This window comes from Ctenopharyngodon idella, chromosome 23 (genome assembly GCF_019924925.1).
Source record: "Ctenopharyngodon idella isolate HZGC_01 chromosome 23, HZGC01, whole genome shotgun sequence".
NCBI lineage: Eukaryota > Metazoa > Chordata > Actinopteri > Cypriniformes > Xenocyprididae > Ctenopharyngodon > Ctenopharyngodon idella.
Window position 1 is genome coordinate 11,435,261 of NC_067242.1, and position 16,995 is coordinate 11,452,255.

General features: G+C 36.9%; 1 protein-coding gene across 5 annotated transcripts in view; it reads right to left on the bottom strand.

Annotated features, from left to right (window-relative positions):
* The window catches only part of LOC127505766 (60 kDa lysophospholipase-like), a 293,042-nt gene that overhangs the window by 252,660 nt on the left and 23,387 nt on the right, over positions 1-16,995 (bottom strand). For all 5 annotated transcript variants that reach the window (XM_051881571.1, XM_051881574.1, XM_051881572.1 and 2 more), the window contains exons 3-16: positions 10,929-11,058; positions 9,563-9,674; positions 8,895-9,020; positions 8,045-8,128; positions 5,886-6,012; positions 5,535-5,647; positions 4,240-4,425; positions 4,050-4,163; positions 3,805-3,924; positions 3,594-3,689; positions 2,862-3,025; positions 1,010-1,096; positions 473-572; positions 210-272 (exon numbers count right to left, since the gene is read on the bottom strand). In XM_051881571.1, the coding sequence (XP_051737531.1) occupies positions 222-272; positions 473-572; positions 1,010-1,096; positions 2,862-3,025; positions 3,594-3,689; positions 3,805-3,924; positions 4,050-4,163; positions 4,240-4,425; positions 5,535-5,647; positions 5,886-6,012; positions 8,045-8,128; positions 8,895-9,020; positions 9,563-9,674; positions 10,929-11,058 (1,610 nt within the window). In that variant the 3' untranslated portion in view covers positions 210-221. The remainder of the gene's footprint in view (positions 1-209; positions 273-472; positions 573-1,009; positions 1,097-2,861; positions 3,026-3,593; positions 3,690-3,804; positions 3,925-4,049; positions 4,164-4,239; positions 4,426-5,534; positions 5,648-5,885; positions 6,013-8,044; positions 8,129-8,894; positions 9,021-9,562; positions 9,675-10,928; positions 11,059-16,995) is intronic.

Genomic DNA, 16,995 nt, shown 5'->3' on the forward strand with positions numbered 1-16,995 from the left:
ATACTAGTGCTGTTTTTTCTACATAACTATACAGTAATACATCTGTGTTTGTGCAACTTTCAATTGTAAAAATCCTTTTTTTAGGGTTAGTAATAGGGTTAGTAGTAATTATAATTTGCTATATACAAAAACAACAGAAGTCTAGTATGTTCTAATTTAGAAATGTGTATCTAAATGCACTTGTGTTATTTTAAGCAAATATTTCATACCTGAGTTTGGCCCTAAGCAGTCTGTAGGAAGTCCACAACCTCCTTACGTTCAAAGGCTCTTGCCTGAAAGTGAGAGAGGCCAATTCATGAATGATTATCACATTTACAGTTAGTAATTTTGCAAACGCTTTTTCCAAAGCAACGTACAAATGAGGAGCAAGTAAATGCCTTATATCCACTCATACAGCTTTATAAATGACAATTCACTGCAGGCACTGGTTGTTGGGTTATGTACTATTCCACACATATCCCCATTAACTTACCACTTCAATAGGTGTCTTTCCATCATAACCGGTCACGGCCATATTAACCCCAGCTAACTTCCAAATCTTCAATCCCTCCAAGTCACCATTTGCAGCAAGACTGTAAAAGACACATCAGAATATCTATATGAACCAAATAAATACTACAGAAAGGATGAGAAAAAGAGAGTGTGTGTGTGCGCTTTTGTGATTTATGAGGACACAAATTTGTATAATGACATGGGTATTACACTGGTATTACGACGTAAACATAAAATATGAGGGCATTTCATGAGTCCTCATATGTAAAATAGCTTTAAAAACATACTAAACAATGTTTTATTAAAAATGTAAAAATGCAGAATGTTTTCTGTGATGGGTAGGTTTAGGGGTAGGGGTAGTGTAGGGGGGATAGAATGTACAGTTTGTACAGTATAAAAACCATTACGCCTATGGAATGTCCTCACTAAGATAGCAAAACAAACCTCTCTCTGTGTGTGTGTGTGTGTGTGTGTGTGTGTGTGTGTGTGTGTGTGTGAGAGAGAGAGAGAGAGATACCGGCACAGCTCTGTTTCAGTATCCTTCAATTCATCTTGGGAGAGGTGAGCTCCACTCTTCCTCAGCAGCTCCACAACATCCTTATGCCTACAGACAGAGAAAAGTGACATGTCTTAAAGGGATAGTTCACCAAAAATTAAAATTATCTGATTTTCTAAACATCAAGCCATTCTAGGTGTATATGACTATATGACTATCTTCTTTACTTGCATAGGCCATCTGCCAGAAGCTAGTTATTTTAGTTCGTAATGTTTTAAATATGGATATTTTTCTTACAAAAACCTTTTCACTTTAGAAGGCCTTTATTAACCCCCTGAAGCCATATGGATTATTTTTTATGATGGATGGATGCATTTTTTGGGGCTCCAAAACACGCCCTCCGTTCAGTACTATTATAATGCTTGGAAAAGCCAGGATATTTTTAGATATCTCAGTTTGTAAGAAGATGGTCATATACACCTAGGATGGCTTGAGGGTGAGTAAATCATGGGATCATTTTTTAAATCAATGGGATTCCTTTTTGGGTGAACTATCCCTTTAAGTTAATGGCATTTGTGTTCACAGTTTAATTCACGAGCCTACGTCTCGGATAAGTTTAATAAAACTTGCGCACCTACAGCACAAACGCGGATATGTTCTATGTTTAAGTTTATAGAAGGGGTAAACTAGTCTTATCAACTGCTTGTTTATTGTCTTTATAAACTCTTTGATTTAAAATAATCTGCACACACAATAATTTAGTTTTTTTAATTTCATGTTTTAATAAAAATGAAGGCCTATTTAATAAAACCAGTTATAAGCATATTTCCAGTTCGTTTAGCTTGCATTGCGCATCAGGCTCATTGTTCAGTGTCAGCAACTCACTCGTAGGATCTTTGGTAATCATCAGCAAACTTTTACAGTTCAATGAACCAGCTCTTTTGGTTCTTTTTTAGTTGGACGTGCTAATTCGGCTGTGCGTTTTGCATCATCATCCTGGACCTAAAGTTCGATTCAGTTCAATTTGTGTGTTCCTGAGAATGGGCTCAAAAGAACGATTCGTTCAAGAACCGAACATCCCTATTGCCTATTTGGATTTCTTGAATTCTGCCTGGACATTGATTACAATTTCCTGTTTAACGTTTGGTTTGTTTGCCCTGGACTTGCTAAATTGTTTAATAAACTCCAGCAAATGTATTCTAAAATGCTTCCAGTTGTGGATCTGTTACAAGCAGGCATTTAGGGGGAAAAAAATCATGATGGGTCAGCCAAAAATCATCTGACATTGGACATAAAAATATTGACCTCTTCAGCAGGTTCTCAGGATGATGTGGAGATAGACAGCACAAGTTTCCTCACATAATCTGAATAAATATTGTTTTCTTGAATGCGTTGGGATTTTTATTTCTCATGTTTCTACACAAACGTGTCCATAAATTGGAAAAAAGGAAAAGTGCAAGACAAGGAAATGAAAAGAGAAAAGGAGTAAATAGAACATCTGTGGAAAATGTATAATTTTACACTGTACGCACCTACGATCAATGTTTAAAACATGCAAGAAAAGAAAGGCATGGATGCTGTCAAATGGCTCTATAAATTAGGTGGACAAACTAAAATAGTAAAAACATAAACTAAAACCTCTAGATGACTTTCAGAACCTTAGTGGTGTCAGTTTGTGTAAAGGGAAGAAATGTTTCATGATAAAAGACATGTTATACAACATGCCCACACACATCTGCACACCTGCACATTAGTTGTGGTGAAAACAGAGAAAAAGCTTTCAGGTACAGCAAAACATTCAGTTATATACACATTTACAAGCTTCCTAATGCATATAATGCAAATAGGTATCAAGCTAAACCATCCTTCTTACCTGAAGTGTATGGCATTGCGAAGGGGTGTATCTCCAAAGCGATCTTTGACATAGAAGGTGGTCCCTTTACTCAGCAGATACTGCACCACTTTCAGATGCCCCTCGCATGCGGCGATGTGAAGGGGAGTTCGGCCATCATAATCCGCCATGCTCAAGTCAGTGCCCTAAAAACAACAACAATAGCAAAAAAAGAAAGCATCATTTATTATGCCTCTTTTTCCCCTATGCTATTTGGTATAATCAGTGGTGGAGAGTAACAAAGTATTTTTACTTCATTACTGTACTTAAGTATAATTTTAAAGTATCTATTCTTCATTTTGGGAAACTTTTACTTTTTACTCATAAAAACATGCCATTCCTCACTATTTTGAATAGAAGAAATCATCACCGGCTCAGTGACATGATAGCAGTGTCCAATTCCCTAACGAGTTGATTGAACACACTGAGCGATTCATTTGTGAACTGGACTGCATCTGTTCACAGATTCAAATGATGATGCAAAAAATTATTAAAGGGTTAGTTCACCCCAAAATAAAAATTCTGTCTCACCATCACATTTTCATTTTGGGGTGCACTAACCCTTTAGTAACTTTTCGCATCATCATTTGAATCTGTGAACAGATGCAATCAGATGCAGTTTAACAAGAGATGCCAGGTTATTAGATGTTGAGTTGCTCTAAACAAAGAGTTACACAGTACAGTCATTGTAAAGGCAAACAACTAAATGCTTACCATTTCCCTTATGGCCTCTAAAGCCTCAGTATCTCCATTCTTAGCAGCAGCACAGGCCAGAGTGGGCGTTAGCGCATTTCGTATGGCTTCAAGCTCCTAAGGACATCAGTAATATTATAGTGTTAATCACAATCTCTTCTGGTCCTGAATATGCTTGTTCATTATACAAACTCAACAAGAATAACAAGATTAGAAGGTCTGGCCTACTCACCTCTTTACAGCCAATGCTGAGGGACCTGGCGATGACCTGAATAAAGCGACTGTCGCTGAGAGAGAGCTTTGCACCCTCCAGGTCAGCTACCATCTCACCACGCAGATTGCGACTCATCATCTTATGTTTTGAAAACCATAAAGTAACATTACTAACACTGTACTGTGCAAACTGTCCTGGGAGATGCAAAATTGCTTGTTTTATAGTTAGATTCTGTACTTTTCAGTCATTTTTTTTTTTTTTACCTTCTTCTTCTCTTCTGCACTGATGTCTTGTTTTGCCAGCACATAGGAGAGCTTTGAAAGAGCAGCTTCTGGAGTCATATCAAACCCAGCAACCACACCTGCATTACTCAGAGCCTGAGAGGGAATATTAAATAAGTACACACTTCTGGAGTACACCCGCATGAGGCCTTTCTCAAGCAAACTCCCATACCTGGCCAGTGGCGTATGCTATTGTGACTGTGCCCCTGAGACACTGAGTGCAGTTGACAATGATGAGCCCTCTCTGAGTCGCTTTACGGATCTCATCCAGCAAGTCTTGGCGGTTATCAGGGGCGTTACCACTGCCGTAAGTCTCCAAAATGACACCCTCCATGGGAGCCTTCAAGAAGGCCTTGATCTGATGTGAAAATAGACCATATTTGAACATCTGAAAACGTGCATGTCGATATTATTATTTATTATTAAACATTCACAAGCCATCTTATTTCCATAATGTAATGTAATTCTGAGTAAAACAGAAAACTGAACAAGAAAAAAAAGGTGGACAGGACCTGATTTTATCTATAGGGATTGGCGTACCCCAACGGTTTTCCTTTTTCAAGTCTAACATTATTTACTACTATGGCCATAATTTTACATTATTATTATTATTTAAAAATAAAACTAATGTTAACCAGCATATGATTATCATTTTTTTATGTCTCTGTGTGTGTATATATATATATATATATATATATATATATATAATATATGGAGAAAAGAATTACGGAGCCCCGCACATGACATGCAAGAAAAAAAATTAAATCGTGTGCACGATTTACTAATTCGTTCTCTCGATTTACTAAATCGTGCGCATGATTTATAAATCCAGGGAATGAATTAGTAAATCGTGCACACGATTTACTAATTCGTTCCCTCAATTTACTAAATCGTGCGCATGATTTACTAATTCGTTCCCTCGATTTATAAATCATGCGCATGATTTATAAATCGAGGGAACGAAATAGTACATTGTGTGCACGATTTAGTAAATCGAGAGAACGAATTAGTAAATCGTGCGCACGATTTAGCCTACTATTTTTTTCCTGCATGTCACGTCCGGGGCTCCGTAAAGAATTAACGACGATGAAGATTAAATTAAAGCTCTGGTGGACCCCAAGCCTGCTATGGCACATCTGGAGCTGCTACCAAAACCAAACAGCACACCCAAGGACATTTCAAAGGCATCACAGGCCTGAGATTTGAGATGAAATCAAGAATATTTCTGATGCTACTTGATAGCTAGACTTGGCTAGCTGTCTCATCACATACAGAATAAACAACAGCAAACCAACAGCAACTGACCAAACAATCCACTACAGCAAATCTATGATGTGTTCAAAGCAGAACGTCTGAATGGGAAACTCTCGTCATCAGTAACAGGTTCCAATTTACTACAAATGTTTTGTCACTCCACATTAAAGATGTTTGACCAAAATATGTGGTATATTACCACACAGTCCTTACTGTATCAGTAGTGATCCCTGGGAAGAGCCGCAGGAGACCCACATTGAGGTTCATTTGGGTGTTGACGGTGAATTTGGCAGATGTGCTTGGTCGCCACACAGTGTCCCAGTTAACTAAACAATAAGAAATGATCATTTTTACATTAGAATACAGACATTAGTGCAATTACATCAGTAAAGGGGAAGTTGACATTAAATTACAAGTAGCGGCAACAGTGTCTTGTGACACGGTCTGTTAAAATCTACTACAGATTTCGAGATATATTTACATATCTCACAATCTGTAGAAGATTTCAAGTACCCTAATATTTCTGACTGATGCAGCCATAAATGTTGGAAGAACTGGAATTACTGGTAATTTCAACTTCAGCACTGGCTAATGGCGGAAGATTTGGTGAGGCAAATGCTTTAAAGCTTCCAGAGTCCACCTTGGTGACACGATTGCCTCTGTACAGCTTATGGTGAAAATAGAGGCAAACCTGTAGAGAAATAAAGAGATAAGTTCTTGTCCCTACTCATTTCAAACAGTTTTCAATGATTTTATATGTCCCTTTATTGTGCTTCATTGTGTATCAGCCTTCACTTACACCTTATCATGGACCATCAAACCATGTGCTGACTTATTTGACAGGTGGTGTACAGGTGGTTACACATTTGTGCTGTCTGTGCTTACGTTATTCTATTTGAACAATATACTTGACCATTTAAACGGCTAAATATGTACTTTAAAATTGATTTTTTCATCCATCCATTCATCAATTCCTCAAACTCCATAACCTCTGTAGGGTCGCAGGGAGCTTGATCGTATCCCAGGGACACTAGGGCTGCAACTAATGATTATTTTGATAATTGATTATGGCTAATTATTTCTTTGATTAATCGATTTATTGGATAAAAAGCCCTTTTTTTTGACAAAACACAATATTCCACATCCTGCCCAATGCTGTCCTTCAAACAAACATCCCAACTGAATGCTATGAAAACATACTGAATATATGTATATCTATGCTATATATTATGTGTAAAAGTGTTATAAAGTCACGCCCCCCAGTGGTGAACCATTGAAATTTCAAAACACTTATGACGTAACAAAGCCTCGGTTACTGAAATCACGTGACTTTGGCAGTTTGATACACGCTCCGAAACAAAAGATTCGGAAAGCTTCATGAAGCAGTGTTTTGAAATAGCCCATCACTAGATATTGGTGAATTAAGTTTTTTTTTTTTTTTTTTTTTTTTTGGTGCACAAAAGTTCATAACATTAAGGTTCAACCACTGTAGTCACATGAACTGTTTTAAATATGTTTTAGAAGCTTTCTGGGCATTGAATGTGTTAATTGGGTTTAATTAATTAATTTTTGGGTGAACTAAGCCTTCAACTGGAAACACTTCAGGATTTTCGAAGTCGTCATCTGGTTGGTTGAATTCTACAGGTTGTCCGGGAGACGTGTGTGTCGTGTTTTTTAACAGTCTGCCTGGAAACAAATGCCTTAACGCCAAACCCCCTCGTGGAAGAAGAACGCATGTTTGCAACGTTACAAGCAATGCTTACCAGGATCAACTAAACGCTGGATTTTCAAAAGTATGTGACTTTTGCGGCACCACTGTTGCAGTAAACTTGCACAACGTTCTTAAATGAATAATTTATTAGATGCACGCTGGTCTGTTATTGGTGGAACATCGACTTTACGTTTTACGCCCCTAAACATGACGTGGAACAAAACGAACTGTGATTGGTTGCGTTCTATGTCAGTCAAACGTCCTCTTAGGCGGTCTTTGGCCAATAAAAGCTGCGATAGAGTCCGGACCTTCTTCCATCAGTCTGAAGTCTGGCTACGCGAGACTACTCATTCAGTGAAGCTTGAAGTTCAATACAGAATGCCAGGACTCGGGACGAGCCTTCATGCAACATGGAAATACTCGCGTGAATTTGTAACATTTACAGATGAGGATATAACCATACAATTGTAGTGAGGAGACATATCTCACACATTAAACAGCACACGCATCTGGCAAAGCGTCTGACAGGCAAGCCATGTTAAACATTATGCTAATATGTTAACTTGAAGCTTAAAATAAAGATTTTAAGTCCCTTGAATTTTTTTTTTTTTTTACCTAGAAATGCGTTATTATTCAGTGCTGTAATTTGACGCTACTGGCGGAAGTTTTTTGTGCATGGTGGGCAGACGTGACTAATCAAAAATGGCATTCGTTTGTCATGATATTCATTATTGATTATTATTGATTTTTTTTTTAGATTAGTCGTGCAGGTCTAGTTCACACGCAGACATTCGCACTCTCATTCACACCTACGGGCAATTTTAGCATCTCCAATTCACCTGTGCAGCATGTTTTTGGATTGTGGGGAAACCAGAGCACCCAGAGGAAATATGGGTGCAAACTCATAAAATGTATTTTATATTCAATAACACTATACGAACATTTTTAATATTTGTATCATACTGCTTTTGCAATGGATATAAAAGCATCTCTTAAAAGAAATTTCTCTCACCTCAGGGATGACAAACTGTCCTGCAATCAACAGCGCCCCCAACAGGTTGTCCCTCCCATCACTCCTCATCTCAAAGATGGGCACCTGCCACACATAAAATGGTTAGTTAAAGGATTAGTCCACTTTCAAATAAAAAATTCCTGATAATTTACTCACCCCCATGTCATCCAAGATGTCCTTCTTTCTTCAGTCAAAAAGACATTAAGGTTTTTAATGAAAACATTCCAGGATTTTTTCTCCTTATAGTGGACTTCAACGGGTCTCCAAACGGTTGAAGGTCAAAATTACAGTTTCAGTGCAGCTTCAAAGGGCTTTAAACGATACCAGACGAGGAATAAGGGTCTTATCTAGCGAAACGATCGGTCATTTTCTAAAAATGCCTTCCTTATTCAATTTACGGAACGAACATGGCGCCAGTTCCGTTTTTTTCCGTAAGTTGAATAGGGAAGGCGTAGGACATTTAGCGTAAGCTTTTTGAAGAATACGGAATCGCGTTCTGGTGGAAGCACTTGTGATCATTTGTGCCTATAAAGCATATACATTTAGATTTTTTTTTTTTTTTTTAGAAAATGGCCGATCGTTTCGCTAGATAAGACCCTTATTCCTCGTCTGGTATCGTTTAAAGCCCTTTGAAGCTGCACTGAAACTGTAATTTTGACCTTCAACCGTTTGGAGACCGTTGAAGTCCACTATAAGGAGAAAAATCCTGGAATGTTTTCATTAAAAACCTTAATTTCTTTTCGACTGAAGAAAGAAGGACATCTTGGATGACATGGGGGTGAGTAAATTATCAGGAAATTTTTATTTGAAAGTGAACTATTCCTTTAAAATACCTTTTAAAACGTATTACCTGTGAGCCAGTGAGGATGACAGGCTTTCCCAGATTCTCACACATGAATGATAAGGCAGAGACGGTGTAAGCCATGGTGTCAGTGCCATGCAGAACAACAAAGCCATCATATTCCTCATAGTATTTCTGTGAACGAAACAAAAATTTCTCAGCACTGACTGTCGAAAGTGGGGGGAAAAAAAACTTAAAAAATGGACAAACCCAGCATTGTTCTAACCCAGGGGTTGGGTTAAATGTTTGACCCAACCTGCTGGGTAGTTTTTATTTAACTCAACTATTGCTTAAAAAATTACTGTATTGCTTGCTTAAAACAAACCCAAAATATGTTGGAAATTAACATTTATTATTATGTTTAATAAATGAACATTTATTAATAAGTTTAATAAACAGTAATTAAATAATAAACATTTATTCAATTGCTTATTAATAAATGTTCACCTTTTGATTATTATTGTTGCCTCTATTAATTATGTGTCTGATTTTCAATTTTGTGTTCATTTTTAAGCCAGCCATATAGTAATTTTTAAACAATAGTTAAGTTAAATAAAACCGCCCAGCACGTTGGTCAAACATTTAACCCAATCGCTGGGTTTGTCCATACTTAACCCAACTTTGGTTGTTTTCAACCCAGCTTTTTTTAGAGTGTAGAGATGGTTAAAAAAAGGCACCTCAATGTCTTTTGCAATAGTGATCCAGTCATTTGGAGTCATATTACTGGAGTCAAGCAGGGGAGAGTACTCTAAAAACGTATACACAACCCTCTTGTCCAGTTTGGATCGTCTGAGGTTAAGCAAATGTAAAGAAGAAAAATGTATCACAAAACTGTTCTGATAGGATCGCAGAAAGTAAGGAAAAAACAATGCTATAATAAAAGGCTTTAAACAATACAGTTTTTACAATATCTTTTGTTCTTGGCATCAAAGGTTTGTGGTGTTATGGCTAATACTAATACAAAACAGTGTTGTTTTTAGGCTTGTACACTGCACATCCGCTGTTCTTTAAAGGGTTAGTTCACCCAAAAATGAAAATTCTGTCATTAATTACTCACCCTCATGTCGTTTCACACCCGTAAGACCTTTGTTCATCTTCAGAACACAAATTAAATTAATTTTTGATGAAATCCCAGAGCTCTCTGACTTCTCAATAGACTGCTATTTAATTACCACTTTCAAGGTCCAGAAAGGTACTAAAGACATTGTTAAAATAGTCAATGTGACTACAGTAGTTCAACCTTAATTTTATGAAGCGACGAGAATGCTTTTTGTGCGCAAAAACGAAACAAAAATAACGACTTTATTCAACAATATCTTCCCTTCTGTGTCATTCTCTTACACAGTTTACCTTCAGTGTTTCCAGTTTCTACATCAGAAGGCCGCTCAGTATTGGCAGACACCGTTCACGTGAGCAGCACGACGCATACGTGTGATGCTGACACAGGAGCCGGCCAATAATGACTTGCCATTCTGATGTAGAACCCGGAAGCGCTGGACGTAAACAGTGTAAGAGAATGACACAGAAGAGAAGATATTGTTGAATAAAGTCGTTATTTTTGTTTCATTTTTTAATTAAGGTTGAACCACTGTAGTCACATTGACTATTTTAAAAATGTCTTTAGTACTTTTCTGGACCTTGAAAGTGGTGGTTAAATTGCTGTCTATTGAGGAGTCAGAGAGCTCTCGGATTTCATCAAAAATATCTTAATTTCTGTACTGAAGATGAACGAAGATCCTACGGGTTTGGAACGACATGAGGGTGAGTAATTAATGACAGAATTTTCATTTTTGGGTGAACTAACCCTTTAAGCATTTACAAATTTTCAGCAAATTGTCAGTGCTTAGTATGTTTAAATATTGTAGTTCATGGTAACTTTGGACATTTTTTTTTTTTTTTTAACTTGTGCATGATAAATTGATTTTGCTATACTATGTGGCATCACCAAATAATTTAGCATGACACTCTGGGTCCTGATCAAAATCAGCTGAGAGCTACCTCCTTAAATAACAAACTTGATTACATGTTTGCATGGGAACTTACGGCAGCACCAGTGTTTTATCCTCAGGCTTGTAGCTTTCATACAGCTTTGTCTTTTGTGCGTATTTCTCATCATGCAGAATGGGGAGTGTGCGTAGAGTTTTAACAAGAGCATTTGGTTCTGGAGACAGAACTGCAAATATAGAAGAAAAGCATCTGACAACAAATTCATATATGTACAACAGTAAGTGCTGCATGATTGAAAACCCCTGGCACAGTTGCTGCATCATGTTTTATCAGTTTATTTCAGCATTTCATGAGCGCTTTGAAGAAGCTGTACCATACGACAGCATAAGTGGTATCTATGGCCACGTGCACAAATGTGGACTTAAACGCTTGATTCATATGGATTACTTTTACGATCTCTTTATGAGCTTTTAAAGTAGTTGCGTGGACTGTCAATGGAGGGACAGAAATCTCTCAGATTTCATTTAAAATATCTTCTTTTTTTGTTTTGAAGATTAACAAAAGACTTACAGGTTTGGAACGACATGACATACAGCAAACAAGTTTATCGAGTTATTCACAAGTTCACACTTACATATAATCAAATTGAATAAAAGTATGCATATTTGGCTTGCTGTCTGAGGGTAGGGCTCCAAGCTCGGAATTTAGCCCGAACCCTGAGAATTCCCCTACATGCCAAGCTGGGATAGGAATAGTTAGGAGTGAGGTGTTGGGGTAGAGGAGGGATGCTCGAAACTGAACTGATTATCAGAATGTGCTCCACCAGTGCAGAATTGGTTGATTATCTAAATGTGCTTCTCCTAAACTTTGTTAACAAAACATCATTTAAAATGAGCAGGTGTTGATCTTAATTTCAGCATAAAGCATTTCCATTTATTTATTTATTTTACGGCCTTCTTGTTTGCTGATTTTCTTGCAAGATCTGGCAGCGTGAATGATGTTTTAATATATTACATTTTTTATTAGACAGGTGAGCAACTTTTTGGATATGTTTATTGACAGAAAACTAATCATTGTTATACAGCTCAACACAATTAGTCTTGTTTGAATTTCTTGTTTTCTTGATTTACTGCGAGTAACAATTTTTTTGTCAACTGGGTTACATAGCATAAGCTTTATTTGTAGTAAGAGTAATGCAATTTTAACCACCATACAATATATTTTAAAATGAAATGTATGCCATTTAGCAACACAAGTCATCCAGCTTTTATTAAATGATTTTCTAATATCGATCGTTCCTCAACAGTTTTCTGCATCCCTCCACCACCCCATCTCCTCACTCATAGCTGGTTCTTATTCCATGCTAGAGGTACGGGAGTACTCTGGGTTCAGACCAAATTCTGAGCTCGGAGCTCTCCCCTCGGACAGCATGCCAAATACACATATTTTATGCTTTTAATCTACAGTATTTGATCATTTTTAAGTGCGAACTTGTGAAATAGCAGAACTCTGTTCATTTGTTTGATATACTGACTGTTTGCATGTATATACAACAAAATATTCTGGGGGCCATGAAACTTTTGTAAACATGTTAAAAAAGGCTAGTGCTAGCTGGCACCTTTTTTTTTTAAAGAAAATGTTGGCAGGGAAAGAGAGATTGCTATTTCAACTAACGATTAAATGCAAACTTTATTTCACTGATTGTTATTTAACACTCTGCATTAAGAGAATAAAGAATCTAACCTAACCTAAACAGTAACTCAATAACAGATTGAAAGTACACTCCTTTATAATGTATCTGAGTTCTTTGAACCCAGATAATATTTTAATAAAGATAAAGAGTGAAGTTTGCGAACTTCCTGAAGCTGTGTTATTGTGCATGGGCAGAATTGAATGGCTTTATAGGCTTATAATTGCAGTCAGAGGTGGGTAGAGTATCCAAGGACTGTACTCAAGTTAAAGTACTTATAGAAATATTTACTCAAGTAAAAGTAATAATCTTTATAGTTACTTTAGTAGGAGTAAAAAAGTATCCGATGAAAAAACTACTCAAGTAGTGAGTTAATAAAGAATTACTAATAACAATAATATATACTATATGTGCATATATATATATATATATATATACAGTTGCAAGAAAAAGTATGTGAACCACTTGAAGAATCTGTGAAAATGTGAATAATTTTAACAAAATAAGAGAGATCATACAAAATGCATGTTATTTTTTATTTAGTACTGTCCTGAGTAAGATATTTTATATAAAAGATGTTTACATATAGTCCACAAGACAAAAAAAAAAAATAGCTGAATTTATTAAAATGACCCAGTTCAAAAGTTTGTGAACCCTTGATTCTTAATACTGTGTGTGGTTACCTGGATGATCTACGACCTTGTTTGTTGTGAGCAGTTAAACTGAGCTCTGTTCTTCAGAAAATTCCTCCAGGTCCTGCAGATTCTTCAGTTTTAAAGCATCTTTTGCATATTTGAACCCTTTCCAACAGTGACTGAATGATTTTGAGATCCATCTTTTCACACTGAGGACAACTGAGGGACTCAAACACAACTATTAAAAAAGGTTCAAACATTCACTGATGCTCCAGAAGGAAACACGATGCATTAAGAGTTGGGGGGGGGACTTTTGAACAGGATGATGTACAATTTTTTTTTATTTCGTTTAAATATCAATTTTTTTCATTTAGTACTGCCCTTCGGAAGCAACAGAAGATACTTACATGTTTCCCAGAAGACAAATTAAGTACAATTTACCTTGATCTTCAAATTTAAAAAGTTTTCACCCCCCGACTCTTAATGCATCATGTTTCCTTCTGGAGCATCAGTGAATGTTTGAACCTTTTTTAATAGTTGTGTTTGAGTCCCTCAGTTATCCTCAGTGTGAAAAGATGGATCTCAAAATCATTCAGTCACTGTTGTAAAGGGTTCAAATAAAAAAAAACAAAAAAACAGTTGTAGATCATCCAGGTAACCACACACAGTATTAAGAATCAAGTGTTCACAAACTTTTGAATGGGGTCATTTTAATAAATTCAGCTATTTTTTTGTCTTATGGATTATATGTAAACATCTTTTATGTAAAATATCTTACTCGGGACAGTACTAAATAAAAAATAACATGCATTTTGTATGATCTCCCTTATTTTGTTAAAATTTTTCACAAATTCTGCAAGTGGTTCACATACTTTTTCTTGCAACTGTATATATATATATATATATATATCACACATGGCTGACATGGTAAAACAAGGCACAAGCCTGATAGAAACAAACAAACAAAAAATTTTCTGTTAATCTTCACTGTTACATCAAGTATTTAGGCCTGCTATCTTCCTGACTGACTTTCCCACTGTTAAAGAATGTCTCGGTTATGAATGTAACCTTGGTTTCCTGAATAGGGAACAAGACGTTACATAGCCTTCGCTACAGGAACACCTTCGATGTGATGAATGTCTGAAGCCCTTATACCACCTTATACCTTATACCAGGGGTTCCCAACCATGTTCATGGAGGCCCCCCAACACTGCATGTTTTCCATGTCTCCTTGATCAAACACACCTGATTCAGGTCATCATCTCACTAGTCGAAACCCCAAGACCTGAAATGGATGTGTCAGACAAAGGAGACATGGAAAATGTGCAGTGTTGGTGGGGCTCCAGGAACATGTTGGGAACCACTGCCTTATACCATAATAAAGGAAGCACTTTATCGCAAGTAATGGCTGGCAATGGAACGTCGCATTCCATATTCAGAGAACTAAGGTTACATACGTAAATGAGACGTTCCCTTTCATAGGTCCACTCGTGCTGCGTAGCCATCACAATTGGGAATGATATACCATAACACTTTCACCTACCACCTTTTTTTGAGGATTAATTGGAAGGCTGAGTAGAGGGTTTGCTCAAGCAGATAAAACCTGGAATAAGGTGAATATACTGAGGTCTAGGTCTCAGCAAGACTTTAACCAGGCCTGGGGCAAAATCCATACAAGAAGGGCTGATAGAAAAAGGCTGCAGGTGTGACAAAGCCACAAAAGGACCATCTTAAGGATCAGAAGCCTGTCTGATACCAACTCCAGTGGCTCAAATGGATGGTCTGCCAAAACTTCCAGGACAACTGATAAGTCACATGAAGGAATTTGTGCAAGGCAGAAAGGTCTAAGCTGTCTCCACCTCTGCAGAAAACAGGAAACCATAGGTTGACACCCAACGGAAATGCTTCCCATCGGAACATGCTCAGCAGAAAATGCTACCACATAAACTTTAAGAGTGGCAGCGGCTGCCCCCGCCAAAAAACTACTCTGCAGGAACTCCAGTATTGAACCTACAGTGCAGTGAACTGGGTCCAAGTCAAGCGGCTGCTATGCGCCCTCGATGCGCACTTCTGCTGAGCCCGCAAGACTGTGAGCTACGCAGAAGACTTTGCCCGGCAGTCAAAACAGCATTACGTTGTGAAAGTGCAGACTCAGAGGAAGACCGTGAGGGTTTAGGGTGCCATTTGGGACAGGGCCATAGTAAAAGACAGTGGTTCTCAAACCTGGAGTACCACCAGCCCTGCACAGTTTGTATGTCTCCCTGTATCTGACACACCCATTTCAGGTCTTGCAGTCTCTACTAATGAGCTCATGAGCTGAATCAGGTGTGATAGATGAGAGAGACATATAAAATGTGCAGGGCTAGTGGTACTACAGGACAGGTTTGAGAGCCACTGGTAAGGGCTTCAGACATTCATCCCACCTAAGGTGTTCCCATAGCAATGGCTGCAGCGTGAGTTAACCTATGAAACGGAACTGCTTACATCTTGTTCTGAAAGAAGTAATGTTTAATATGCAAATGCAAAATGCTAATCTTTCTGTTTCCTTCAAATTCTAACCTTTAAATATAATGGTATTTTTCATAGTGTTGCATCGGAGGCGCTCGTTCACGAAAGCGTAGCATTAAGAGTCTGATGTAATCTGGAATATAGCAAATAATCAGTATAAGAAAATGTTAAGTAATTAGTTTGACTACCCGAAGTAACATTCTGTCAAACTGAAAAGGTTCCAGGACGTGCTCTAATATAAAATGCATCATATGTAAACAAGTAATTGTTAACTATTTTTAACTATTATTTATTACTGATCAATTTGCACAAGGTCAATTTGATAAATAAAATAAAAAATAAAATAGCCAATGGACCGTTCGACCGCGGAACGAGTCCAGTGCGCATCACTGATCATTGTTATCGCGAAAATATTTTCTCAAAATATGAGTTCTGAAATTTAGAACACAATTCATAGAGGGATTATTATTCACCTAGAACCCCTCGATGCCATTAAAGCATGAAAACGTATAGCAGGCCAATGTAAAGTGTTCAAAAAGTATTTAAATTAAACTAATTTAAACCCGAAATCATATAGCCTAATTTTTGTTTAACTGCTAGGTAATGACTCATTATATTTTGAGTGCTCAACTCCATTAATGAGAGTAGGATATTTAGAATACATGAAATGGTAAACAGAGTTTAAAATAATTTTTACTTCATTACTCCGCTCACAAAACAGATGTGAGCGGCACTGAACTTATAGTTAGCCTAGGCTATATATACCTAAAGAAAATGTTATGCGCTATCTACTTAAAAAAAATAAAAAAATAAAATAAAAAAATATGGTGGTAACAATATTAGCCTACACTATATTTTTAAGGCTTGATTTTTTTTTTTTTTTTTTAGCACAAGAATAAATAATGTAAAATCTCCTAAATGATTTAGTCTGACAGTTAATTTAATATTATTAGTGAAATGTCCTATTTAATTTTTAAGTTGATTTTTAGCAAACGGAAATGACCTGTTTGTATTTTTTCGTCTGTCTGCAGCTAGAGCACAAGAATAAACTTGCAACTGCAATGACATTAGCAAAACTATTGCGCACTGAGCAGCATACATCACAGTATTAGGCTTTATCCATAACCTAACCATAAGCTCTTCTGCACAATAGTAACGATAAAAACTTCAACATAACAGAAAGTCGTTTGAACGCCAAACATAACTGAACATTAAACATAAACATTTTTCCTTAACTAAAAAAATACACAAAATAACACAGTCGCATCCAAATGGTGTCTCCGAATAAAACCGCGTAATTTAACTGATTCTTTTAAAATTAATAGATAAC